The 27,518-nt window shown below is 39.1% G+C and overlaps 1 protein-coding gene across 1 annotated transcript in view; it reads right to left on the bottom strand.

The window, feature by feature from the left end:
• EEIG1 (estrogen-induced osteoclastogenesis regulator 1) overlaps positions 1–26,677 on the bottom strand; it is a 37,566-nt gene extending 10,889 nt beyond the window's left edge. Inside the window, exons 1-3 of the mRNA XM_063432559.1 lie at positions 25,880–26,677; positions 1,277–1,397; positions 311–340 (exon numbers count right to left, since the gene is read on the bottom strand). Of these exons, the coding sequence (XP_063288629.1) occupies positions 311–340; positions 1,277–1,397; positions 25,880–26,025 (297 nt within the window). The 5' untranslated portion in view covers positions 26,026–26,677. The remainder of the gene's footprint in view (positions 1–310; positions 341–1,276; positions 1,398–25,879) is intronic.
• Between the last annotated feature and the right edge of the window lie 841 nt (positions 26,678–27,518).

The following is a 27,518-nucleotide window of genomic DNA, read 5'->3' as shown; positions in this document are numbered from 1 at the left end:
TTTAATTTCTGTGAATTTCTCATCAGGATGGAAGGAAGTGGGGATACTGGGCCAGTAACAATGAGATATAATTTGGAAACAACATCTGTGCAGCGCCATGCTCTCCTTCGTCACGACACCACAAACTAAATTCCAGGCAAGTACACCATTGTTGACGATAAATTATATTAAATATTCATCATCCGTCCCTCATTCAAAGCAAAGTTCCCCTATATGGCTTTAGTATAAAGATATATATTGCAGCTTCCCTGTATGGAGTATAGTGAGGAGACTGATATGGATGTGTGTGATTAATAGCCTCCTCTCTTACCTTTGAGTATGTTTTTCCTCCCTTGAGTTCCTGTAACAGGAAAAGATAGATTATGATTTCCATTGTGACAAGGCAGAGTAAACATCATGAACTTCGCGTCACCAAATGTTACAGCTGTTATGCAGGGCTGCACCACAGGAAGAAAGGTTTGCAAGCAAGATCGCTGTGCCAGTTAAATTTGGTCTGCATGCAGTTCATATTCAGCTCTTTGCACTATACACGCACAGCCCACACAATCACACACGCAAAGCATTGCATACAATGCATCCCACATGCAGCTAATAGCATCACAGAAAGAACGGCCTACAAAACACACAATGCCCAACTTATGGTGCAAGATCCCAATGATACTGTACAAAGTGCTGTCTGAACAGAATTAAACATTGCAAGCAGGTAACACATACAAGCACTAAGCAATCAGAATGCGTCTGTTTCTCAAAATCAATATTTATTAGAAATGTTTAAAAAAAACTAATATGCACAGAATAAAACCAGCAAGCAGGCAAATTTAAAATATAGACCAAGGATAAATTAGAATGAAAATAAAAGGATAAGGAATAAAAATGAGTGCAGGATGAAACATATGGTCGACATAAGGAAATCGTACAGTGCACAAATATTAAAGTGGTACTGTCACCCGCCATCCACTACTTTGACACTGCTATCTTGAAGTGTCAACCTCATAGCCGACAACAGTGATGGCTGCAGAGATATTAGCTGCATCATAGACCTCAATGCTGTACTCTCGCGCATGTGCGAGAGTACAGAAGTGACATTGGCTCCCGGCGCTAATTATTCGAAGTCCCTAGATAGCGACAGTGCCACTTTAACATCTAGGACCATGCACAGATTCATGTGATAAGCAGCCTGGATGGGCATCATGTAAATGTAGGTCACAAACATCTGGAGTCTCAAGATTGCCCACTGCTGACCAAAGCCAATGACATCTGCAGGAGAGAAGCTCACCTTGCGGACAGAAACTCTGCAGATGCAGGGGTCCAGCACACCAGTTGCCGGATTGGCACTCATTTTACAGACGAAGGTCAGCTTCTTGTTCCAACGCACGCAGTTTTCCTGGACTTCCTCTCTACATTTGGGAAAAAGAATAAACAAGATAAGCAAAACTGTGCATCATTGACAACAGAGCCTAAACATCTTGGAAGGTTAACGTTTATAAATGCATGAATTGTAATTCAAAATTTCTTAATATGCATCAAATTATTTACATATTATACATATACACACATACGTTGTTTTTTTTTGTTGTTTTTTAAGCTGAGTAAATAGTAAGCCACTAAAGTGTGATAGCAACTGAAGGCCGTGCACTCAGTTATATTTTAGCAAAACTTCCAATATACAGCTGGCCGAGCACTCGGGACCACTGAGCCCATGATAAACAAGCCCAGCAGTTAACATTAGATACAGTGTGATGGAGAGAGGAACAGACTGATCTCTCTTTTGCCCAGTAATTGCTTTCCCCTTCCTAAATTGCAGTCTTCACTATGAAACCCTCCAGTGATTCTTAATCTCAGGTAAAATATATGCCTGTCAGTTCACTGGCAGCCAAGCAAAGACTGAAATCCTTGTGAGGCTTCTAACACAGTGCATGGGAGGGGGTGGAGGGAGGGGAGCATAAACCAATAATGAAATATGTACATGGTATACAGCACCACAGAATAAACAATATGTTCCTTTTTTTTTTGGCAAATTACTACAGAAAGGGTAATTTAAAAAAAAAAAAAAATGTATTACAGAAATCTTCTAAATCAGCACCAATGGTTTGTTTTTGCAAGTCACGATTGACTTTCTTGGCAGGAGTTACATCAATGCCTGCATTATGATTTGTCTTTGTAATGTTTAACAGAACTTACAGAAAGGCAGGACTGCTCCTTTAGAGAGGTAGAAAATATCGGTAAGCTGACCTCCGAACACCTATGCAAATGTAGTGAATAACTAACATTTATATTTTGTGGGGAAAGTAACTGCTGTTCGACATCTATTGCATTGAGCAGTTGCTCAGTATGAATAGGTTAATTACTGAAACCCAGATGGACCTGTAGAAACAGACCATATGCAAGTGGAATCTGAAAAAAATGCATTGCCCTCACAAGCGTCCCTTAAAAAAGTTGAGAAAGCATATTTTCCTGATGGTTTGGCAACAGTTTCAAACATTTATTTTTGAACCAACATTCAGACAGACAGAGGTCCAAATCCACGATCAGGCTAATTTTCACAAAACTGCTAGTTGACACACATACAGGTTGCAACTAAAATGTTAAAAACTAGAACTCTGTCACCCCAAATTCTAAAATGAAGGGAAATGTGGAGTGTCACGAAATTCTTATACTTGTTATATAGTTTAGGAGGCCCCCTGTCCCGCTCTTTGTGCAACTGCAGCTGTTCTGCCTATACTAGGTGTCAAAGGCTGTTATTCTACCTATGCTGCCCATGCAAATATTTATAGTGTGTACGTGTTGTACAAATCCTTATCTTCCCTGAGAGGTTCTGTAGCAGCTTGTACAGCCAACAGCAGGTATAGTGCGCTGCTATTGGATTAGATGTCAATGCAACTGCTGCCAAGTACTTATTTACATATCCCATAAACCCCTGTTGGACAGGTGTTCATAGGACAAGTTCAGGCTTTGCTGAACAGAATGAGGGCCTACTGACTGGCTGAGCTACTTCCTGGTCTGCACAGAACTCCCTGCAAATAAAGAAGATGAACATCTTTATTTTTACTTATGTTTGTTGTATATTTTAAATGCACTCTCTTACTAATACAATAGAGTCCCTGAATGTTTGAAAGATAAATCAATGGTACGGCACAGGAAAAAAAAGAACAAGCGTTATACTAGCACTCCATGCAATAAGAAAACTGCACAATGATACCACTAGCAGCTGGGGACAGTGAACCATAAACATACATCAAGGTTAGTGAGAGGAACACCCACCTCTGGGGGGCATGTTAGGGTGCAGTGAGAGAAACAGAAGCTCGTGATGAAAAATATGTGAACACATTTCCGCCTTACAGAAAAAAAAAAAAAAAACACCTGCAACTTGGAGGCTCAAAGGACTTCGCAAAGTGCAGGAGGAGGCAATTTTATGCTAAAGAGAGACGAGTGGAGACTTGTGGGTTCACAATCTAACCACAACCTGTGGGGAAACGAGACAGCGCACTTACACAGAAAATGAGACAAATGTTTGCAGTCTATAAACTATGCAACCATGAGTTTTAATCTTCCGAGTACCAGGCAGTCGATACTGCATTCGCCTCCAGCACTTAGTGATAATGTGGTATGTCAATTCACAGCCGAGGAAGAGGGCTATTATTGTTTATTTAGAAATGTGTCAATATTGCCCTGAACATGTTACACATAGGGAATAATAGACACAAATGACACGGGTGAACAGTTGTAATTTGTCTCTAGGTCACTGTAGCCCCAGATATTTATGTGAACCCACCTCGATAGGAGGCTTTAGGAAACATACAAGGCATCTGAAACAAAGAGGTCAGCACCTCCTTTTGATAGAGACTAAGAGGTCAGTACAGGGAGACAGAATGTTCACTAACTCTGTTACAAAGTGTGTACATTAGACAATTGGATGCCTTTAATCTCTTTAAGCCGCTGAACTGGCCTTAATTGCACATCCAGACACTAAAAGCTTACATTATAGTAAACGAATAATGTCATGGAATGCAATTTCAATGAAAGAAGCAAAGAGAAGAATGGCTAGATCTCTCTGTAGTAAAAAGAAAGGGAACAAAATAGTTCTAATACATGAATGATCTAACTATAAGTGGAATCAGAACTCTCCTTATTCTTGGGAACCAAAAGGAGCGTAAAAGACACACACACACACACACACACACACACACACACACACACACTGGTTAGTTTAAACCAAGGAAGTTTCAAATTAATCTTGGCTTACATGTGTCATCATAAAGTCACACCTCCCAACAGTCCTGGATTCGGTAGGAGAGTCTCAGTATCAGGGTCCAGTCCCACGGCAATAAAGAATAGGAGACCTCTGAGAACGGACAAAAGCTTAGAGGAACTCAGTAGCTTGTCCTTCGGTAAATCCCTGCTCAGGTCTTAAAATAGTTTTTGCTCACTTGTCCAATTACAGAGAATACCTGTCCCCAGCAAGCGCAATGCAAGAACATCATTTAACATGCCTGCACTCTGCATCCAGTCCATGGGCAGAGCCTTTAACAGCTGTATGGGCAGCTCGATGCCCACTCAGACAGGCAACGGCTGCCCTTTTGCATATTACCAGGAGTTCAAAACAAACCTGTACTATTTGCATATCAGACTAATTTCACACAAACATTTTTCAGACTTGGAAGGCTCCAAATCCTACCACAGATATAGCAACCCCATTTGCAAACAGGATGGATAACCCCCCTACCCCCCCTTAAAAAAAACAACTAAACAAAACAAAACAAAAATAACAACACAGAAACAGAACGTAAGAGAGACACATTGAAGATGAAGTTCCCCTGATTAAGAACTCAAACAAACTTTTGCTCACTTGTGCCATTATCACATGGAAAAAGAAAAAAGACCTTTCCGGTCGAAACGTTGCGTTGAATTCTGTCATAATAAATCTGCCTGCGGCTTGAAGTTGGAGTGCCTGTGAGTTTTTTCTTCTTGGATTATTGTACTGGGATTGCTGGTCCTGCTCTGGAGCACCCTTGGCCGTTGGGACTGAGTGCGGTTCTCATCACTTACCATTATCACATGGAAAGTCTGGATCCAAAATTCCAGTAAGGTTTCACTCTGTGTGGGCTTATTTTCATAAACCTAGGCTCTCCCTAGGTCTAAAGTGGGTAATTCCGATGTAGACTTCCTGTGCCTAGTGTACTTCACGAAGCAAGGTCTATTCTAGAATATGACCATTTGGATATGTGAATAGACATGCCTCATTTTGTAACGGTACAAGTGAGCTAAAACATGTTGGAGATGTCCTGACTAGCCAATTTCAGCAATTTTCGCTTTCAACGTACCAATATCCGCAAACACACGTATCAGTAATTATATGTAGAGACGGAACAAGATGCTGTTCTCAGGATTCAGGACATTATTTACTGTTGAAAGTCAGCATCTCACAGAACAATTACTCAAGTCAGTTGTGTCCGATTGAGCCTGAAGGTGACTAAGCAAATGGGTTCCTTAATACAGTTGAATGAACTAAAGTAATATTTCTTTATACAGGAAGCATAAAGCTTTGTGAAATCGCGTGGCGTTTCCAACAAGAGCTGTATAATTACTAATAGTCATAAACACTTCATGAACCTGAGTAATGATTTATCTTGGCACAGTATTTTTTTATGCTCTAGATTTCTACAAAAGTGACCAGTCAGCATTCATTATATGCTAGCAATGGTAAATGTTGTCACTGAACAGCTTTACGGGCAGGGCCGGCCTTAGGGGTGTGCGAGCTGTGGACCAGGGGGCGCCATGTGGCTGACATAGCTCACACATGGCCGGCCGGAATAGAAAAAAATAAACAATGAACAGAGGTATCTATGTGTGATTGTCTGTGTGTGTATGACTGTCTGCTTGTGTGTGTGTGTGTGTGTGTGTGTGACTGTCTGCTTGGGTGTGTATGACTGTCTGCCTGTGTGTATGTGTGTGTGTGTATGACTGTCTGCCTGTGTGTGTGTGTCTGTCTGTGACTAACTGCCTGCGTGCGTGTCGGTGTGTGTTTGTGGGGCTGTCTGCCTGTGTGTGTGTCTGTGGGGCTGTCTGCCTGTGTGTGTTTGTGGGGCTGTCTGCCTGTGTGTGTTTGTGGGGCTGTCTGCCTCTGTGTTTTTGGATGTCTTCCTGTCTGTGTATGGCCGTCTGCCTCTGTGTATGTGTGTGGTTTTCTTCCTGTGTGTGTGGCTGTCTGCCTGTGTGTGAGTGGCTGGCTGTGTGTGTGTGTGTGTGTGTGTGTGTGTGTGTGTGACTGTCTGCATGTAAGTATGTGTGTGTAAGACTGTATGTGTGGGTGTGTGTGTGTGGCTGTCTGCCTGTAATTGTGTGCGAGTGTGTTTATCTACCTGTAACTGTGTGTATCTGCCTGCGACTATGTGCATATGGTGGATTTGACAGTGTATATGTATAAATGTGTGCATCTGACTGTGGGACTGTGTGCACGTAACTATGCAAAAATACACACCTGCATTCACACACAGGCCTAAATGCATGTTTTTATCTTCATTAAATAACCATCACACACAGCCAATAAACCCAGCACAAATATCACACACTGTTAATACACCCATTACAAATGTCACACACAGCCAACACACCTATCACATACACAGACAACACAAACATTACATCATACATGGATGACGGGGGTGGGGGGCACTGTGAAGATTTTTCGCACAGGGCACCTGAAGGCCTAAGGCCGGTCCTGTTTACGGGCTACATTTTCTAGAGTACTTAGTCACAGAGGGAAGAAGGAGGGGTACGAGATGACATTTGTAATTTCTTCATTTGTTTGGGCAGCATTGCTTAGCAATACACAAAATTTCCAGATCTGCTGTGTGACAGCAATCGAGACTGTGGTTCTGTGTGAATCACCGTGACTCGTTAATCAATTTCACACCAGGTGCACACAATCCACAAACGGCCTGGCAGCACTTAAAATGCCAACCTAAAATGATCAGAGAAATCATTAAAAAATAAATATGGCACAGTGGTAATCCTACTTGGCTAGTGACCGCAAAGTTAGTGGAAGATTAAGTAGATGTGTGGTCACATTTAATGGGAGAATCTGGGTACCGATTTGCTGCATGGAAACAAACTAGTATTGTTAGATTAGCCATTGCTAATTATTATTATTATGCACTGGCTGTGTAATAAAGAGGTCCGAACATTACTAGCAAAAAAAAACAACCAGGCTCTGTGTGGCAGATACACCCAACCCGACAGACTTGCATAACTAGAGCAATGGTTTATAGGTGGAAATTCTGGATTCCTAAAGCTGCTCACGGGAACAAATTGACTATGAACACATTCCTCAAATTCTTCAGGGATCACAGAAGGTCAAAGTCCAACCTAAGGGTTTAGAGAGCAGCAACACAAAAATGCCACACAGTGAAGGACAAATGGAATAAATCATAAGAAATCCCCTTAAACAATCAATCAAGAATATACATATATACACAGATATATAGTGGGTGGCATGCTTGATCGTCAGACAACCGTTTGTGGTTTCCAATGCACAGGAAGCCTGTCTAGAATTGAGAAATGATCACGTACAATGCGAACACCTAGACTGAGTGGAGAATTAGAAAAAGGCAACCGCTTGTTTCATGTAAAAAAAAAAATATATATATATACACTTCGCCAAATATATATTATAAAGAATGCTGGACAGAGTCCAGCAATATAAAAGTATCCAGCAGCAAATTATCAGCAGGTTTATTATATTAGTCATGGCTACCTTGATTGCCCAGCATGTTATAGATAGCACATTCAGGGAATTCCCCCACTTGCCCAGTTTTCTGTTTTGCTCCAATACAATTGCTTTATATGATGCCATAATACACTGTTGACTTATTGCGAGTTGTAATGCAGCGGTTAGGCTTTTACAGTAAGAAACACATGGTTTCATAAGAATTCCCAGAAAATCCTGAAAGGGTTTGAGTGACATACACTGCGTTCACTATTGGAAGATATGGAAGTATGAGAATTGGACGAGCCACTTATTGATTTGTGGTGAGCTCACTGCAACAACTGTAGAGCCTAGTCATTTTCATTTGAAGTTCCTGGATTTGTGTATACACATTTTTACAGCACATTTTGTTCCAATACATTACCTAAAATGAATTAAAAAAATAAAATAAAATCTACTGGAAAATGGAGTGTCCCTTTAAGCAGATGTTCAAATACGAACATAAAAAAAGAAAAATGGGGTCGATATGGCAAATGTCCTGGTTAGCACTAGAGATGTTTACAATCATGAACTTTAAATAAAGTGCCGGGTACACTGCTGTGCTAGGAGGTGTAATAAAATAGTGTGCAGTAGTATACAGGAGTAGAGGGTTTAGATGTGTGTATAGTTTGGAGGGTTTTGGTTTAAGGGGTATCATTTTTGAATATGCAATCAACTGTGACTCCTATAACACTCAGGCAAGCAACCCTGCATCACTATAGCGCAGTAAGTTCACTGGAGCATGTCAACTTGCAAATAGGAAGCATTTTTCATGATGTGAAACCGGGGCAGTCATCACAAAAGATTTTAAAATATGACTTGTTCTTAGAAAAATATGTAGTTAATATGCACACCAAAATTACAGATAATGACTTAAGAGTTAAAAAGAAAAAAGTTACATTAAAAGCCAAAAGAAATAATAAACATATTCAATGGCAAAAACAAAGCAGGGTGGCCTGCTAATGAGTATTATTGGAAAGTGAAACTTCACAGTCAAGTAGGAACCTACATATATATATATCAAAAACCAACCACATCCGCAGAGATTCTCTCCCCCCACTCCACCCTTCCAGGCCTGTGTTGGGGGTTCTTGGCCAAACTCGTCTGAGAAAACAAAGCCACATTATGGACAAGCGGGATGGAATTTCTCCAAACCCTTGGCAGAACAATAACAGTCCCCTCCCTCCTGCTTTTCTTGTGTTGGAGAACACAAAGAGACAACAACGAGGATGCCACAATTCCCTCAGTGTGACAGAACGGACCTGAGGGGGCAGCTGCCTGGTACAGGACCAATCGGGGCAGCCGAGCTGAGATCTCTGTAATTGCAGATGGATGAGGATGTGGAACGGGTCTTCAGGCCATGGGAAATAACCTATCCGAGCACTTTCCTATTTTTACACAGCAGGTGCTCCTTTAGGAGTTTTGACAGCGGCTCAGCATCATTGAGTATAATGAAGCCAACTCTTAGCGGCCTACTGTAGATCTTTAAAGTTCCACTCCCACGTTATTCAGTGGGGATCAACATTTTAAAATGATTGTAAAACCTCATGACAATTGAACAGTGTGGTGTAGGCAATGTGCAGTGTATACATAAATTCCAGTTCATAATTGATAATAACAAAGCTGACCCTTTAAAATAATTCACCTCTTTTACAACACCTGCGCTTTATGCACACAACAGCAATTTGTTTTGTGTCATCAACTGAGTTCCAAAGTTTGGTGTAACAGAATAGATTTAGAAAAACAAACACTCTTCTTCGACTAATTATTTCATATTTTGCCACATGGCTTGTAACTTTGCCCGACTCACTGTTTAATGAATAAACCCCTTTAGCATAATTCAATTCAAATTACAAGAGGAAAAAAATAAAAGACAACATTTTCAGAATACGAGCAATATTTCATAATCCTTTGCTCCCTTACTTGAACTGCAAATCTGTCACGGAGAATTTGTTTTTATTTTTAAATAATTCCGCAGACTTAAAACACCATTAATACGTATTCAGGGACTAACCTTCCTCCCATCGCTAACTTTGAAACAATTAGCAAAAAAAACTCCTTTTTGCCTAAGAGGCAGATTTTTCACTCAAAGGCAGTGGAAAGATTAAGAACATATACATGAAAAAAGCATTTGCTTACGTGTGTAACTTAAGTAAGAAATGTCCATCTAATATGCATACACTTGGTGACTAATTAGAAAGGTATGAAGGGAATGGCTTAACGCAGTACTACCACAAAGGATTGGCACTGTTTAAATACGCCAGGCCACATTAACAAAGAATTGTTGACACACAAAGCAACCTTGCGACTACATTTGTTTATCTGTCACAAGTCAGCACGTGAAACACTGAAACATTCCTCTTGGTCTGGCAATCCTTTCAAAGTGCTTTAGTCCCAGACGGAGATATACCTTTCTTTGTAAGAACCTTTGCTCAGTGCTGTTACAGGTGATGTATCGAATTCTTGTAATATTGTGTGATGAAGATACTTAAACAAGGCTGACAGTTCACCATTTCAGATCCCATATACCTTTCACGAGAGGTCCTCTGAATCAGGGTCAAAGCAGGAGGGGGCCTCATTTAATCACAAAGAGGTGACAGATGGGCACAAAGGGACACTGTGAATGCAAGAGATGTTCTAACATTTCAAGAATTACGGATTAGCAAACTGTAATACAATAGCACTATTACAGGTTTGGACCAAATTAACCCTTCCATCAATGCAGGCATACAGCCGTCACTGTGAAAATATCCAATTCTATCTTCTCACGCGGGCAGAAAAGGGGGTTAATAAGAGATTGCGCAAGGAGATTTTCTAGTTGCCTAGCAATTTGAGCTACGCTGGTATCGTGCTGTCATTCAACCATTTTTTTCCCTTTTATTTATTTTAGGGTTTGTAACCAAAATAGCTGAAAATAACAAAGCACTGGGCCCACGCTCTCAGAGGTGGAGCTTGTACACGGTCCTCCCAGGGACCAAAAAAAAAATAACAAATAGACTGTGATGAGGGAATGGTGTTACAAGGTGCAGGACTGTGATGTGGTAATTGCATTCAGATGTTTGGCTCACCCTTTCTTTCCAAGGCCCCCCATGCTGGCTTCAGATTTCATGGAGTATTTTGGCCACAGAGGAGAATTTGCTCAATATTCCTTAGAACATTTGTTTCTCGTGTAGGGGTGGGGGGGGAGGTTGCCAGCCCACTCCTCTTTGCAAATCCATGTGTGTTTGTTTTAAGATAGGGGCTAGAAGAAAACCTTTGATTGCTGAAAAACTAATTCCTATAATCCATCACCGGGTACTGAGCAGGGAGTTTGCAGCCAACCAAGCATCACTTGCTCTTGGTTTTAAAACTGTTTTTGCCTTTAACGTTTAGACACAATAACAGTGGGGTTTAGTGTTCTCTCTCACAGCCCATATCTTCCCATCGAAACAGAGTAGAGAAGTTCAGATAGTCATGTTATTTGCACGAGAAGCCTGTCACAATGGAATGTAAACTAAAACACTCAAAGTAACTCTAACTGAAAAGAGAGAGCGAAAATGATAACGCTTGCTTTCATTGGCCAGAGATACGCCACTCCATCCTCTTAGTATAAAAGGTTATGTGGAGAATATTTTTCCTATTTACAACAAGAAAAAGCAGAATATGGATTATGACACAACATGGATACTCCACACACACAAAAAAAAAAAAAAAAAGGATTTCAAGAGAACTTGGAACTTTTATAAAATTAACCTTATTACACCACCCTGGCTGTCAATCAGATAACTAGCCCTTTTAGTTCCTCGTGGTTTAGCTCAGTTGAGCTAAACTCTAGAGACAGGCAATTGCTCGCGGAATATCTGGGCTGGGGAAGAAAGGGAGGGTTTGCAAAAGCTACGGACAAGAGATCTGTGGCTTTTGCAAGCCATTTTTAGATATGCCCCCAATCTAAAAAAAAAAGGCATATCTACTAAACAGTGTTTTCTTTTGTATTTGGGCAGTATATGGTCTCTCTCCAAAAAAAATAAAAAAATTAAGGCAAGAGTATCCATTGGTATGTAATTTTAATTGAGATTGCATGGACAACATGTTAAAATAAGCTTAAAAGTATTCCAGTTTTCTTTTATTAGACATCAAAAATCTGTAACACTGAAAGGCTTTTCATGAAAACTAAACTTCCTGTCCTTTAAGTGCCTTGGCAGAAGATTTGTCCGATTAGAAAGCCTTAGCAAGCCAGAAGAGTCTTTTGAGGTTTAATTGCTTGTTATACACATTTGCATTTAACACAACATATCTACAGTCTCTAGCTACACAATGCTCAGAATCACAAACGGGACTCTTGAAGAAGTGAAGAAGAAAACAAAAAAATATATATCCATATACACACACACACACAAGATGTTTTAATAAAAGTGCATATTACAGGTCTAAAAAGTACACACGTATGAGCAGAGTTCTTCTATTGTAACTGCGGAATATACCACTATAAATGAATGAAATGTAGTAACAGATTTTAGATTTCGTTTATGGAATGCACCTAATGGAAGTTATATACAGTCTGGCAAACAGATTTTAAATTATGTTTCATATATGGGCACAAATAAAAAAAAAAAAAAATGGCTAACTAAATCTGCCATGATGCTTAGTAAAGCCAGATACTGTCTGTTCCAAAATTTGAGCGATATAAAATAAATTAATGAAAATAAAAGAATCTTTAACGTCTACATAAAGGCAAGTGCTTTCTACAGCAGGACCAGCACTCATTTGTAATGCTTTGGAGATACACATCTATGCCAATATAGTGCGTTTTAAGTAATTTTCCAGACTGGCAATCATTGTCAGCTCACCAAAGAGAATATCCAGTTTGGCAACTGTTGCTCTGTAAGCAGACCTGGTGTATACCTGAAACTATTGTTTTTCACGAGACAGCTATAATTAAATTCAGCTTCTCTCACCTGACTTCCCCTGAATTCGCCGGCCTACCTGACAATTACTTATGATGCAATTTAAAATAAAGCAACGTACATAGGTTCTGATGAAATACACTTAGAAGAATATTTATATTTGTTTATACACGCACGTTTAACATTTTGTTTTAACACTTGCCTGCTTGACCATAGGGAAGAAAAAAGCAATAGGGTAGAGTGCCAATTGGAAAATGCTTACCACCAACATTTATATATATATATATATATATATATATATATATATACACATATACATACATACATATATATCCTAGAGGAAGGCTAAGTGATAAATAAATAGATAACTACAAACACCGCCATCCTTCAGCAGCCCTATTCCAATCATTTATATTTGTGGTTTCGGCCTTGTGTATTAAGACTTTGATTTTCCTTAAAGCAACAAACACATTCTTAAGAAAACATTGCACAAATAGATTTTAGATCACCAGCCATAGAGCCGCAGCCTGATCATCTCTTTTATTAAAATTAAATTCATATTAGTAAAAGATCATATATTCAGGTCCTGATTTACAGATTCCCACCCACCTTCTCTCTTCATTGCTGTGGAATAAAGGCTATCAATATTCCGGAGTTTATTCTGCATGTGTGTGGTGTCCACTATCTGTTGTGGGAATTTACACTTCAACCACAAAACTATTCCTACACCCACAAATGCTTAGTTTAGGGTTAAATTGGAATGACTTGTCCACACCGCAACCTCTTAACAGCAGTGTGCCAAAAGAGACCGGCCAAATAAAACCACACAGATATGCCAGTTCCTAAACACTTCCATTAGGGTTCAACAGGGTACATAACATGTGCCACAAAGAGATTGGCCTTTTCTGAAGGGGATTGCAAAGTTCCTGGCTGACTGTACATTAACAATTCAGACAGGCATCTGCTTTGTCACTCAGCCTATCAACCATTAACCCCATGTTGCCAGAATGACCTCCGAACAGCCACAAGATTATTTGTGGCTTTGTTTTACAATACATGTGTTGTTCAGCAAATGTCAAGTTTAGTTAATGAGTTACTGAAGTAAAACCAGCCAGCACACCCTTTGAAAACTAAGATTTCTTAGCAGCGGGGAATTCACTTTATAATATTTCTATGTGAAATGCCAATATCATCTAGAGCTGGTTTCCTGCCAGTCACTTTATTCGTAAATGGCAAACTAGGACCTGCATCAGAACACATCCTTCCAGAGCTCCCTAACATCCCATTACATAGCCCTACGGTCAACATCTGTATGGAAGCACTGCAGAGGACCGGTGTTAGTCACTCAGGATCCTGGCTCACCCTTTGCAAGATACAATGTGACAATTCCTAAACAGAACTGTCAGATTCTGACCTGACAGACTCACAACAGCGCAATCCATTAAACATGTTGCTAAATTCACTCTATAGAATCCTCCGGTTAATGATGGTCAGCCAATTGGTCTGTATGTGACTGTAGTGAAGGCATGCTATGTGCGCATGGAGGAAGGGTGATGGGGTAAATCAACTAACAATGATATGGATTGCACATTCCTGAGATAAGCTCCCACAGCCAGGCATGGCTTTCAGAAGAGTTTAGCAGGAAGAACTGCTATGATAAACTTGCAACTTCCTAAACAACAGGAATTCAGAGCGGAAGGACAAGGGGACAGAGATGTTATGGGCCATTTCCACTGGGATAGAACACCTTCGTCAAACCCTGCAGGATACACAGGAGATAGTTCATGGGGCTTGTATTTAGATCACATGTACAGCTAGGTTTCCTATTTTTTGTTTCCTCACAGCGTGTAATCCACCATGCGTCCACAAGTCCCATCAAATAATTAATTACTTTGGCTATTCAAAAAATTCAATAATGGTACATCTGAACAGCTATAAAAAGCTGTAAAGGAAAATGTAAACATGTAATCAGTATACTTCTTTATTCATATGTATAGATCCATATTATAAAGCAATATTCACACAGTACAAACATTCTGCAGTGCTGAAATTAAGTCAAATACGGTAGATACTTATACAAATATGGTAGCTTGTATAAATTGTAATATATACCGAAGGTTAAAGTGTTTTCCCTTATAGGCTGATTTATGTATGGATGATGCATCCCTCTGGGTCAATGATCAAATGGTGGAGTAGAAGTATTGCCAGACACCCATTTTAGTAGAACACTGGCAGCATTTGCTAAATTCGGCGTCAAATTAACTAACACTTTTTTCCCTTATAATTCTAACATTTGTTTCCTCAACAGGCATGCATTTTTGCAATATTTTGATCAGTACTGACCTAGGACTGAATACAGACCCCTATAACTATTTTCCTTTAAGGAACACTATAGCATGAGAAATACTAACCTGCATTTCCAAATGCTGTCGTGTCCCTGTTCCCAGGTATATACAGCCCACCCCACCCTGTGTGTGCGCAATAACATTTTTAATCATTGCAGTTACTAAAAAAACAAAACAAAACAAAAAAAAAATGTTAGTGTTTTAACAACAATCTCAGCAGAACACAAGAGCAACTTAACAATAATCAAGTACAATCTTTATGTCTCGCAAGACACTTAGCAAGATTTAAAATAAACTGACCCAGGGTGCAATCGTGAAAAAAAAAGATTATTAAACGGGATGTCATGAATAACAACCCAAAGAAATGATTCAGCTCCACTGAAGGCAGCTACGTCATAATAATGGGTGTTCGCACTTAACGCGAACTTGGAAGTAATATACACATCTCAACATACCCCACAGCTTAGGAGTCAAAAAGACCTTTAAATAGAAAATTATGGCAATTAAGGAGATTAGGTTGGATAAACGGGATCCATGCCAATTGTGACTTGCCTTTTCCAGCTATATCCCTTTAAAACAAGCACAAACAAGAAGAAGCCGCACTTTCTTATCTTTTACTCACTTTCATTTCTTCGCTTTTCAACGCTTACCTTCTGGCCCTATTCTTCTTCCAGACTGGAAGGTGGATTACTTCCCTCCCTGATATTACAAACACAGACGTTGTGTTAAATCCACCGTAAGGTAACATTTAAAGGGACGTAAAAGCATTGGGAATATAAACCTGGGCTTTATGATAAAAAAAATAAAGAAAGAAACTATAAGTTTAAATTTTACTTACCTTTTTCAAGGCCTAGGCTCCCTCAATGCTACTGACCACTCTGCCTCCTGCAACATCACAGAGGTGGTATGGTGCGCACACGCAGTGCTAAAAACTGCAATGTTTTATGTTGAATGATTAAAACTAAGGGACCACTACACCCAGGCCACTTCATTGAGATGAAATGGCTTGAGTGACTTTTACACATCGTTTAACCCCTTAAGGACCAAACTTCTGGAATAAAAGGGAATCATGACATGTCTCACACGTCATGTGTCCTTAAGGGGTTAAGCCACTGACTTACTGATGTTTTATACTACTGCCTGTACCTATATAAAAAGAGTTAAAGAAAAGAAAAACAAAAAACACAACACACACAACAACAAGCACACAATTTATTGTGTCCAATTCTCTCACAACAACAAGATTTATCATTTATAGGGATGTAAAAATTGTCAGGAATTTAAAGGGAATTTCAAAATTCTCACACGAAAAATAGTTTAAGTAGACAAATTCTTCAAATTCAGTTATGCTTCCAGTTTAGCTACCCCCCAAGCCCGTCCTCCCACCCTCTTTTTTTAAAAGCAATAACTTGTGTTACATGATGCTGTGGATTTGCAAAAGGGCCAAGTGTCTAAAACGTGATGAATTGGTCCCTGTACAATCAAATAAAACGAACGGACTTTATCTCAAAACTAGAAAACCATGAACCAGCAGTGACCAAAACCACTTCTAAGGCTTCTTTACACGGCCAGTTTGCTATGGGATGTATCTTTACCTAGGGAATTGGTGGTGGAACACCTCAAGCAAACATCCAAAGATCAGCTAGAAAAACCCCAGGCATTATCCATTGGGTGGGTTTATTTATTCAGCACGCTGTTATCAGTGAGTAGTTGGAGATAACAACTGTGTTGAAGTACAAAGGGACTAGTGTGGCCTGTCACGCAGGCAGCAGTCACGCTAGGACAGATAACTCTCTTGCTGCTGTATGGACCCGTAATGACATGTTTATCGGGTTATAGTGTTGAAATATTTAAAAAGGTCAGTTATGGGGGTGCTATAAAATAAAACGCCATTTGGTAGAGTTTGGATGATTTTATACATTTTCACCTTAAATTAAAAGGGAGAAATAATATACGCCACATTAGTTGCCTTATTGCCTTCCGTAATTCAGTACCTGCTTTCACCGGTGGTTTTGCATGCATTTGCAATCTTCTGTTACATATGGACAATGTACACAAGCTGGGACCTGAACGACACTGTCTATGCAAATAAATTCCAGATGCTGTAATGCTGGGTGCAATCCGGCTCAGCCTTAAACAGGATTTGTAGTGAAGGAAACTCACACGTAACGTGGATTTCCAGATTAGGGGGTCTTATGCCATTCTATAATGAAGTATTTAAACCCCTATAAGGTCTATTTCGCGCTTACAACAGATCTATCTGGATATCCTCAGCAAATAAAAGCATCACTACGGATGACATTTGTGAGTTTATGGTAAATGAATGCACGTAGCCCTATCTGATTTTTAAAAAGAAAAATGTTACTTCCTGAGAACATTGGTAGTAATGTTTTTATAAACCACAGATTGCCGAAATGATGCTTTATGATAAGTGATGCTTGAACAGCACCCAGACCCCTAGTATTTGTTCACAAGACTATTACAAATGGTATAACGAAAATCAAATGTAACTATTTATTGTAACATTTTGTCCTTCCAGATTAATAATTGTAAAATGAGATTAATTTTAGTCGGAAGAACAAAGGGCAGTGGACATAGGTCAGAACAAAAAGTTAATTAAATTCATAGATTAGGAAATAGCTACTTTAAACAATACACAAACTCCTGATCAGCTGAAAGACGTCAGCTAAGAGAGAATTCCACTGGAATTGCCCAGTATATCATTACTACATACCTGTAGAAAGGACTAAACTATTCTATGGCAAGCTTGTCATACAAGATAATATGATTTATCCCCAACAAGACAATGAGTGTTGGACAGCAATGGAAGGCTGCAAGCAATGAGGGTTGCACAACACTCTTCAATTAGTATTCCCATCCAAGGTTGGACGGATTTGGAGGGATTATATGTAAGTGAAATTATCACTATTACGGAGAGCAACAAAAAAAAAAAAGTGTTTGTCAAACTGCTCCAATTGTTTGACATGAAACAATAGGACGGTGGTGGGAGGTTGCTGGTCTACTTGTGTATATCTAATATATAAAATAGATCATGTATACATAGGAAGATAAGGGGCAAAAAAATAAAATCCTATCTTCTTTACGAATGGTTCCCAAGTCAATTTTTTTTTTTTAATTCTTTATTTTGTCAGGGTTTAATTTTAACATGCAGGTTAGCACTGCTACAACGGCAGGTGCAAACCACGTTTCAAGCATAGCTTAACATTTTTGTAAACAAGTGAGGCAATGCACATCATACAAGAACAAGGTGAGAGCAGTTAAAATATTGGTGACATGCCTTCCATGCTGTGCATGGCTAGATTCCTCTTTGCAGTGCTTGCCATTAACACTATTTCCATTATATAGTCAGGTTTGTTCTACAGGTTTATTAGACCCACAGGTCAGCCTTGGTATCAGGGGCTTAGAGTGCCGTTGAAGCCAACGGGCATATGCCCAAGTCAATTTTTAAAGCACAACAGCATCATGTGAGTTAGCCATTTCACAGTTTTTGTTAGGAGGATACTGACATCTGTGCCTTGCAGACTGGGACGGGACCCACTGTCTGTACACTAAGGTCTCTAAGCTTCTGCCATTTTACTCAATAATAATGGCCTCTCAGACACCAAATATTGCATTGCCAGCCCTTGTGTTTCTGAGAAAGCATCAGACTAATGAGGACTGTCGAATAAACCATGTCTGAAACATGCTAATAATCCTTATTCAACTGTCTTTAACAACAACAGACTATAAATCATGTGATGGCTGTAATAGTAAGTCTTTATTCAGGGTGTTATGGTTTCTTCCCCTAGCGGAAACCACTGACACCAAGGCTCGCCTGTCTCTGATATTTATTCAAACCCTTATAAACGTCACACTTTACAATTACGTCTCTTGGTTACAATATTAATGTGGCATGTAGAAGCCTCTGAGCACTGCACATAGCACTAAAGCAGGAGGCTGCTTGCGACAGTGCTACACCCTTAGCTGAGGAGCTGAGAAAATCTAGGCTTAAAAAACAAATATATCCTGTTTCACTAGGAAAGGACCTCCTGTACCTAAAACAAAATCTTTCAAGGTGCGTGACAAAGAACGTCAAGAAGAACGTCAGGTATCACAGGATCGGAACACAGAGTGCAGCACCTATTGTGTACAAAGATCTGTTGCCAGCAAACCTTTATAAACTTAGAACACACTGCACTTAGCAACACGTTCTCACGGTACAGTGTTCCCAAATTACATAAAGAGGCTGAGAAAAGTCATGGGACTTAACCAATGCAGACCATCCAATCCACCAATTTCCTATTTACAATATTATTTTCAGAGGTTTTATAAAAGTTTCAATTTCAGATTAACCCTACTTTTCCCCACTGTTTGTTCAACGTACTCACTCATGTAGAGCAGGATTGATCATAAGGTGACCGCCTAGGGTCCCGGGGATAGACCCCCATTAACCATCCCTATGTTTTCTGATTCAAACTCATATTTCTGCTCTGCAAAGCGAAATCAAACGTTTTTAATTTTTTTCTTGTACTCTTTCATAATAAATCAACACTCCTAATCTTTGCATCGGTGAAGAGCTCGTTCTAGGTTAATAGAGTACTGAAAAGGCTTTGTAGGACTGAGAGCCTTATAGTAAAATAGTTTCGCAAGAAAAAAAAAAAAACACAAATAAATAAAAAATAAAAAAACCTTACCTCTTCTCTTACCTGGGTTGACTCGCACATGGTCATAAAACTAATAGCCATCAAAGAACATGTTAATGTACAATAGTAGAAATAATATTGATCAATTTTGTCAGCAGAAATAAAAGAAACAAAATTCTGATGTTTACTGTGTTTTGCAATATTGTTTGGAGTAAATTGGTGGTAGGGGTTATTCAACTAAAATATAATATTAGTCCTGAAAAGATAAAATGCTGGTTGTGTTCAGGTTCAAACATCAGATAAATGTAAATCCATAAAAATACACATATAAAAGCAGCTCATTTCAGCTGTAGAGTGAGCGTGCGGTAGAAAGAGGATGTTTATTCTGGTTGGAGTTTTCCAAAAGATCTCACAATGGGAAAGATTAAACTTGGGCCAGATGTATGATGAGGACAAACTCAAATATGATTCAGATCTGCTTAGCACACTGGTTCTAAGAGGCTCATTCAAAACTAGTGATCCCCAAACACAGGGTGGACAAATCCCAGGATAAGGTTTAGGCTGCCTTATTTTCACTGCTATTTGCACCTACAGGTTTTTTTTTTTTGCAAGCACGGTAACCACTCCGCCGCCCCCCCCGCCCCTTAGAAATTAGAATTTCATAACAATTAAATCTTTAGGTAATACTGACATTGAATGTGTTAGAATTTCACTGAAATTCACACCCATTTAAAAGAGATACCAAGTATTTTTTCTACGTTTGACCAGCTTTAAAAAAAAAAAAAAAAAAAAAAAAAAAGAGCTACGTTTTGTCAACCACTCAGCTCTGTCTATGGAACATCCTGCGGTCTCGCGTGATCCTCCAAGGCTTTAGTGTTATTCTCTAGTTCATGTGCGTACAACATGTTGGCTCCTGGCAGCTGAAGCACCAAGAGCTAAAGAGAACGGGCAGAAAGAAAATGGTGGCAGATGCGAAGGACAGTTTCAGGTAAGTATAGTTCACCTTCCCCTGCACCCCTCAGCCACCACACTACCAGGGGAGCAGTCAACGTTCTGGGTCTTTTCAAACTATGCAAAGATTCCAGACGGTGACAGAGACACTTTCAGTACTATAAAATGAGTTTCCTCGCAGTTCTAGTACTTCCTCTAATTCTGACATGCGAGAGAGGCACGTCCGTACCTGCTTACATACTAATCACTCAGTTTGCAATTCCCTTCACAAGGGAATTCTTCACAAATTTAGGGTCTTGTTAAGCTTCAACAAGTAGGACATTTCTAAGATGTCTGATACTTAATGACACAGAAATAGCTTTATTTTATGCGGAATAGATCAATGTTTCTTCCAAACTGGAAACTGTTCAGACACATTGTCCTTACGGTGGTGGGTGCTACCTTCGCTTCTCATGCTCTCTTCTTGATTTCTCCTGCTTAGGGACACTTCCCCAAGCAGGGCAAACTTCCTACATGAAGCCAACATGTCGGATTCATTGCCCCATGCCTGCGCCCCCAAACTCTGTTCCTATACTCTCTAGCCAGTGCTAGCGAGTTTGCATAGCAATCACAATGCATGCGCTGTGGTTGCTAAGCATGGAGATTGAAAAGACCTCCTGTGGGAGGTCTCTTCTTCTCTCTCAATCAATACTTTGGTATACAGTCTATGCTAAAGAATTAATTGACAGCTGGGAGAAAAACATGTTTTTATTTTTTTTTTTTTAATATGTGTTTTTCCAAAACTATTCCCAAACTGGTAGCACAATGTAGTGATGAAATTTGATGCTCTTAAAAAAAAAAATTAAAAAAATTAAAAAAAAAGATCAAAAGTATTTTTGGGCATGACAGGTTCCATTTAATTGAGTTATTTTGTTTATACTAATGTAAGAGAATAAAACGATCATATCCTCACACCATATATATATATAAAAAAAAAAAAATAGGTGTCTTACAGGTAACATTGCAAATAAACAAATGCGTTAACACCCTATTCAATAGAGCTTACACCTACTACAGATGCTTGTAAAATAGTAATGCTAAGGTCCTTAAACAACAGTAAATCATTAAAAACCTGCATAAAAAGGTTGACTTGGAAGAAAATAAAAAAAATTGGGGGGTTATTCCACAGGCAGGAATTGCGAAAACGAGAGAAAGCTCAATGGATCCTTCCTGGTAAAATATTTTTAAATAAATAAAAACGGCTGGATTAAAATAAAAAAATGAATTAAGAAAAAAAACCTTAGTCTGAGAATTGTTCCAATTCGGCTCTACTGGCCTAAAATGTGTGGGTTTAAACTAGTCTGCCTATGATTTTTTTGAATTTTTATCCTGGATTCCTGAGTATAGTAGCAGACATTGGGGCAGTTATACATAAATGATAATAAAGAGTTATCGCAATCCTTGGCAGGGCTCAAAGTTTTCACTGTTCACTAGCCATTGGCAACTGAAAATGTAGTCCTGGCGAGTATAAATTGACCCCTCGTGGGTATGCCATGGACTCTCCAGGTGTGCAGTGGCGAGTAACTCAATGCCTGGCTAGTTGTGTGGGACTTGAAATTTTAAGTCCTGCCTTTAGAGTGACTGCTACCTGAAAAACCTGTTGGAGGTTAAAGTCGGGCTAAATAAACAGCTGATGTGATAAACAACACTAATGAGAGGTTGCTCTCCCACATATCCAACAAATGTATACGCCAAGAGAACATGCATGTGATACTACATAAAACAAAAAAGAAATTAGTAAGAGAGGATGTGGCAGGAGCAAAGTGTGATATGCAAATACTGACAAACCTTCTCTTCAGGTACAACGATCCCTTAAAGAGATAGTCTAGGTACCATAATCACTTCAACCCATTATAGTGGTTATGGTGCTAGTACGTCTTGGATATAGAATTAGGAAGCTTAAGGTGAAATGAAATTGTTTATCGAGACTATTGTTAGCAAACTGGCTGCTAAATGTAAAATTTAAAAATGACCTGTGTTTTAAAGTATATTACCTTTCAACCGTGTAATTACAACACAGGAAAATAAAAATAAACAAAATCACATGATAACCTCCTCTATTTTCCGACTATATCTTGTAAAAATAAAGTTGTTGTTTTTTGTTCTATGCTAAACTACATAGAAAATAGTAGAATGTTATGGGCAAGTAAGGAATCCTTTGAAGTGTCTGGAATGAAAGTCCTCTTCCCTGACATATCTCTCCTGTACAACCCTTCTCCAGGCATGGAATTAATAGAGTTTAAAGGCAGGTTGGGACCGGCAGGTACTAGCCTCACCTGTACAAACACAGGCAAAGCTCCCACTTGCGTGCACGTGTACTGCACATCTCAACGCCAGGTAACTGTACGTCATGGAAAGCTACACAAACCTGGATGGAAATGTACATTGTTTTACCTGGACGTTCACCCAGAAATGTACCTCATCAGCTGCTGCATGACTACAACTCCCATCAGGAGTCATGGTCACACAGCAGCTGGAGGGAGTCAGTTTGGGTTTAGACAGGAGGAGACCAGCATCCTTCTTCCCACAAAGACAATGCCCAACATTTACAATTAAACACCAAACAACAAGTTAAATTCCTTTCGCATGCCAGCTGCCTTGGCATCACATAGACAAGATTATGCACTAAACTCCATATTGCAACAAATTGAAACCCGAATGGCATGACAAAAAAAACGGGTCAAAAAAAAGTTTTCAAACTCCGTTATAGCCTCGGTTTAGTTTTTTTTGGCCTTGATTTTGCTATTCGGATTTCAATTTACTACAAACCGGAGTTTAGGGAATAACCCTGAATCTCTTTTTACATTGTATCGAGTGAGACCTCACTTAGAATGCTGTGCCCAGTTCTGGAGAAAACTGATTCAAAACATATACAAGAAGATACTAAGAATTAACAAAAAAAAAAAAAAAACATACCAGAGAAGATGATCACTTTAATAGGTACACCTTGGATAACAGAGGGCAGAAAGGACGGGAGAGAGTTTTATTCACTAAACAGTGATCTGTGGTGCATTTAAAACTGTGAACATGTTCACAAACTAATGCACTTACTCATAGCAATAAGTAGCCTCACCAATGGTACATACTTGTGACCCTAACTACAACGAGGAGACATAAGGGCTAACACTACTCCATGAAGGGCTATAAACCCAGGAACATATGTAAGCACTAATATCCGCAATTATTACGCAACATGTATAAAAGGAAAAATATGTGCTGATCAACTTGACTAAATACTGTGAAATTCATACTCTTATAAACTACATTGCTTTATCTCCTGTATATGTCAATATAATGCATGAAACCTAATAATGCACAAACAAAATAAAGAATAATAAAAAAAAACTGTGAACATGTTGACACTACATTAATAATTGTAAATTGGGTTTCCAGCTTTACAATTTGACCTAGATAGGTTCTCGACACACAATTCAGTAGTACCTACTAGAACTTTGTTTCATTCTTTTATGCAAGCATTTTGAATAAAAAGTGAGAATTACTTAAAGCCCGATTCAATGTTGGTTGTTTAAAGATGAAGGGTTAATGTACTACTATAAAAGAAAGACGAGATACCTGGGGCAGCATCCAGTTAATAAGAAATTCTAACAAAGCAAAGACATTTGAGTTTTCATGGGACATATATTAGGTTCTCATATACAATACATATAAAATAACTTTCAGACTGAGGAGGCAATTTGGTTCTTATACACTGGTACAATCTAGGTTTCTATGCCCGTTGTACAGCGCTACAGAATTTTGCTGGCGCTATATAAATAATAAAATAATGTCAAAAAAATTATAATATTGTCAATAAAAGTGCCAGAGGTTGGATATTTTCTCTCTGTTGAGAGATATGTGCTCCCTCCCCCCTTATCACATTCCAGTGAGGTTAGGACTTTCTATTGCAATTAATTTCGCCAGTGGAAAGTGGAACAAGCTTTGGTGATTAAAGTGCATAGCAATTGGCTCTACAACATACATAATATATGCTGATAAGGGCCCCACAAGCCTTTTGGGGTGTTCAATTCTTGTGACCGCATAGGAGGTTTACCAAAGTAGTGGCAAACCAGTTTTTTGCTATTAAACTTAGCTCTTTGGCTTCAAGCATGGGCATGTGCATGCATTGCAATGAAATAGTGGCAACACATTAGATCTCTTTTCCTAAAGAAGAGAGAGTGTTAAATATACTGATCTCAGCTATGCTAACCATGTTCTTATATAACAAGCAAATCCATAAATATGGAGACTTTAAGTTATGTGGATAAGTACAGTAATTAAATTTGCCTTTACTGGTATTGGTGTAAAACTGTTTTTCAAAAACTTGACAGTGAAGGAGTTAATCAGTTGCATGAAAGATAACATTATAAATGTAATTATACTTGCCCCTGGTTTACAAAGTATACCTAGTATGGTCTAATAAACAACAGCACTTGAATATGTGAGATGAGCACTAAAAAAATAAAATAAAAATAAAATAAAATCAGGGTTGCAATTAAAAAGATCTAATGTAGGGGTGCCCAAAAGGTAGATCCCCAGAGGTTTGAAAACTATAGCTTCTACAATGCCTTGTCATTCTAAAGGCATGCTATGCATCATGGGAGCTGTAGTTCTACAACATTCAGGATCTACATTTTGGGCTTCCCTAACCCAATGCATTCCTGCACAATGTATTTTTTCAAATGCATGTTTTCTTTTTAACCTGTTACACTATTGGGTGTACACCTGAGCTGAGTGGGCTTTGCACTGATATTGTATATTGCTGGGTGTGTGAACAGCGCAAGCTTTAACGTTCTAAAATCCAGATGTTATCAATGCACTGCAGCCAATTCCTCTGTCTGCAAAAGCCTTACCTGTATGAATTACACATAGCACGACAGCAATTCTTGTATGTTACACTTAACTTCCTCTTTTTGTTGTTGTGTTTTTAAAAGATACCCTGTTACTTTAAGTAATTAGAGATAAACAAAGGACAAGTACATAAAATTAATGCAGATTTTAAGCCAATTAGCAGATGTACCAAAGTTCCTTTTTGGAACAATTCATTCTAAATTTCCCAAACAAGTGACTACAGTATATAGACATAGCTAAATGCAGTTTCTAGCGAACATTGGGGGTTACAGATAAAGAGACCTATTCTAATATAAACTTCCAAAACTGTAGCAAACAGGAGGAACATTCTAATGGTTTCCATGGTGATTGCGTCAGTTTTAGAACTTTGCTTAATAAAAAAAGCATTGCCGATCAATGCAACATCCCCTGGTCCCTTTTACTTACCTAGATGACAAGTTGACAAAGTCCCCTCCATCGAGCAACCTGACTTTACAGAAGAGAACCCCGTTCACAAAGGGGACAGCCGTCAGTTCTTCCAGGGTAAAACTGGTTTGGAACTTAAATTTTTTCTTCTTCGTCAGGAAAGCCATGAGTGAACTCAAGGGTAAATATTTTTAAAGGCGATGGCTTAAGGGAAAGCAGATGGTCGGTAAAAGGTTAGGGGGTTGGAATAAGAAGAAATGTATTTCCTTGGTTGAAGAAAAGTCTGTCACTAAATGTATGTTTTTCCTTTATCTTCCGTCAACTTCTAAGTATCTGTATCTTGGGTGGCCGGTCGTCCCTCGGGAATGGATGTCCCACGATTTTACTGAGGTGAAGAATCTTTGGAGCATCTCCAGTGGTAGAAGGAGTGGACCCGCAAGCTCCAAACCAGCAGAGATGGGGTCCACAAAACTTGTTTCTTCTGCCTTTTCCCTCTCTGTGAGGGACACAGGCCTTTTCCCTTCAGTGTTACCAAGAAGAGGACACAAAGTCTATACAAGGTTTCTTTATGTGATTGCAGCCAGTCTGCGGAGTGATAGGACAAGAAGACTGTAGAGAGGAAGCTGTATGCCTCTCTCTTGTAAGGCAGTGAATGCTAAGCCAGCAAGCAACAGGAATCTGAACTCAGCACTGGGCTGCTACAGGCTCCTCCTCTACCGACTTAGTAGGAGGTGGAGGGGGAGGCAAGGACTGCTCACTGATTCCAATACTCTTCTCAAACGTTTATCTTCAGCAGCAGCAGCCTCATCATCACCAGAACTGAAACAAAAACAAAAACAAAACATCACTGTCTAGAGACAGGAAATAAAAACAGCAAAATAAATATAAATTCTGATCCAATACAGGTCTGGCTCTGTATACAGCAATCTAACAGTTTTAAACAGCCCATGTTAGCTTTATCCTAAAATTATGTGTATCATTATGAGCTTAGGCAAACACTGCTGCCCCTATCTCCAGTCTATGAACATTAACCATGTGACTGCATTTGGATGTCTGAAAAATCTTGCTAAGTAACTCCAAAAAGCATTTTAGAGCCGAAATACAATTTACTGGATTAATATCGGTTGATCCCTCAGTACAAACACTATAATTTCTGCAAGGTTCAAATCAAATATACTTTACAGAATTGAAAGCAGGAGATTAACAGTCTTGTGCTTCATTTTATGTTTGTACTCCCGGTACCGCACAGTCTTTTTATTTAAACAGACCTGAATGACGAGCATTCAAGTAAGAAGTCACTGTCAAAGGGAAAAAAAATTACATGAAATGGAATGAATTCAGACCACGACCACGAATTCCGTTTAAAAAAAATACAAAAGGTTTGTTTTCCCCAAACTAGAAGCGATGTGTGAACACGGATCAATTTGTTTCCATGCTGTGGAAGGCACAAGGATAATTCAGGTTTTTAAGAACAAACAGAACAATATGTATTTATATAAATATCTAGGCAGAAGGACATATCTCTGTGTATAGCAATACAGACAATGGTACATCTTCCTAAACAAACAAATACAGCTGTTTCCATTTGTACTCTGTATCCTGCAGAGCCATGTGTGTCTGCAAACGTGATCATACAGAGCTGTCTGGAAGTACATACAGA

The sequence above is a fragment of the Pelobates fuscus genome, chromosome 9 (assembly GCF_036172605.1).
Source record: "Pelobates fuscus isolate aPelFus1 chromosome 9, aPelFus1.pri, whole genome shotgun sequence".
Classification (NCBI taxonomy): Eukaryota; Metazoa; Chordata; class Amphibia; order Anura; family Pelobatidae; genus Pelobates; species Pelobates fuscus.
Note: the sequence above shows the minus strand (reverse complement) of the source record. Positions and strands in the feature narration are given on the sequence as shown.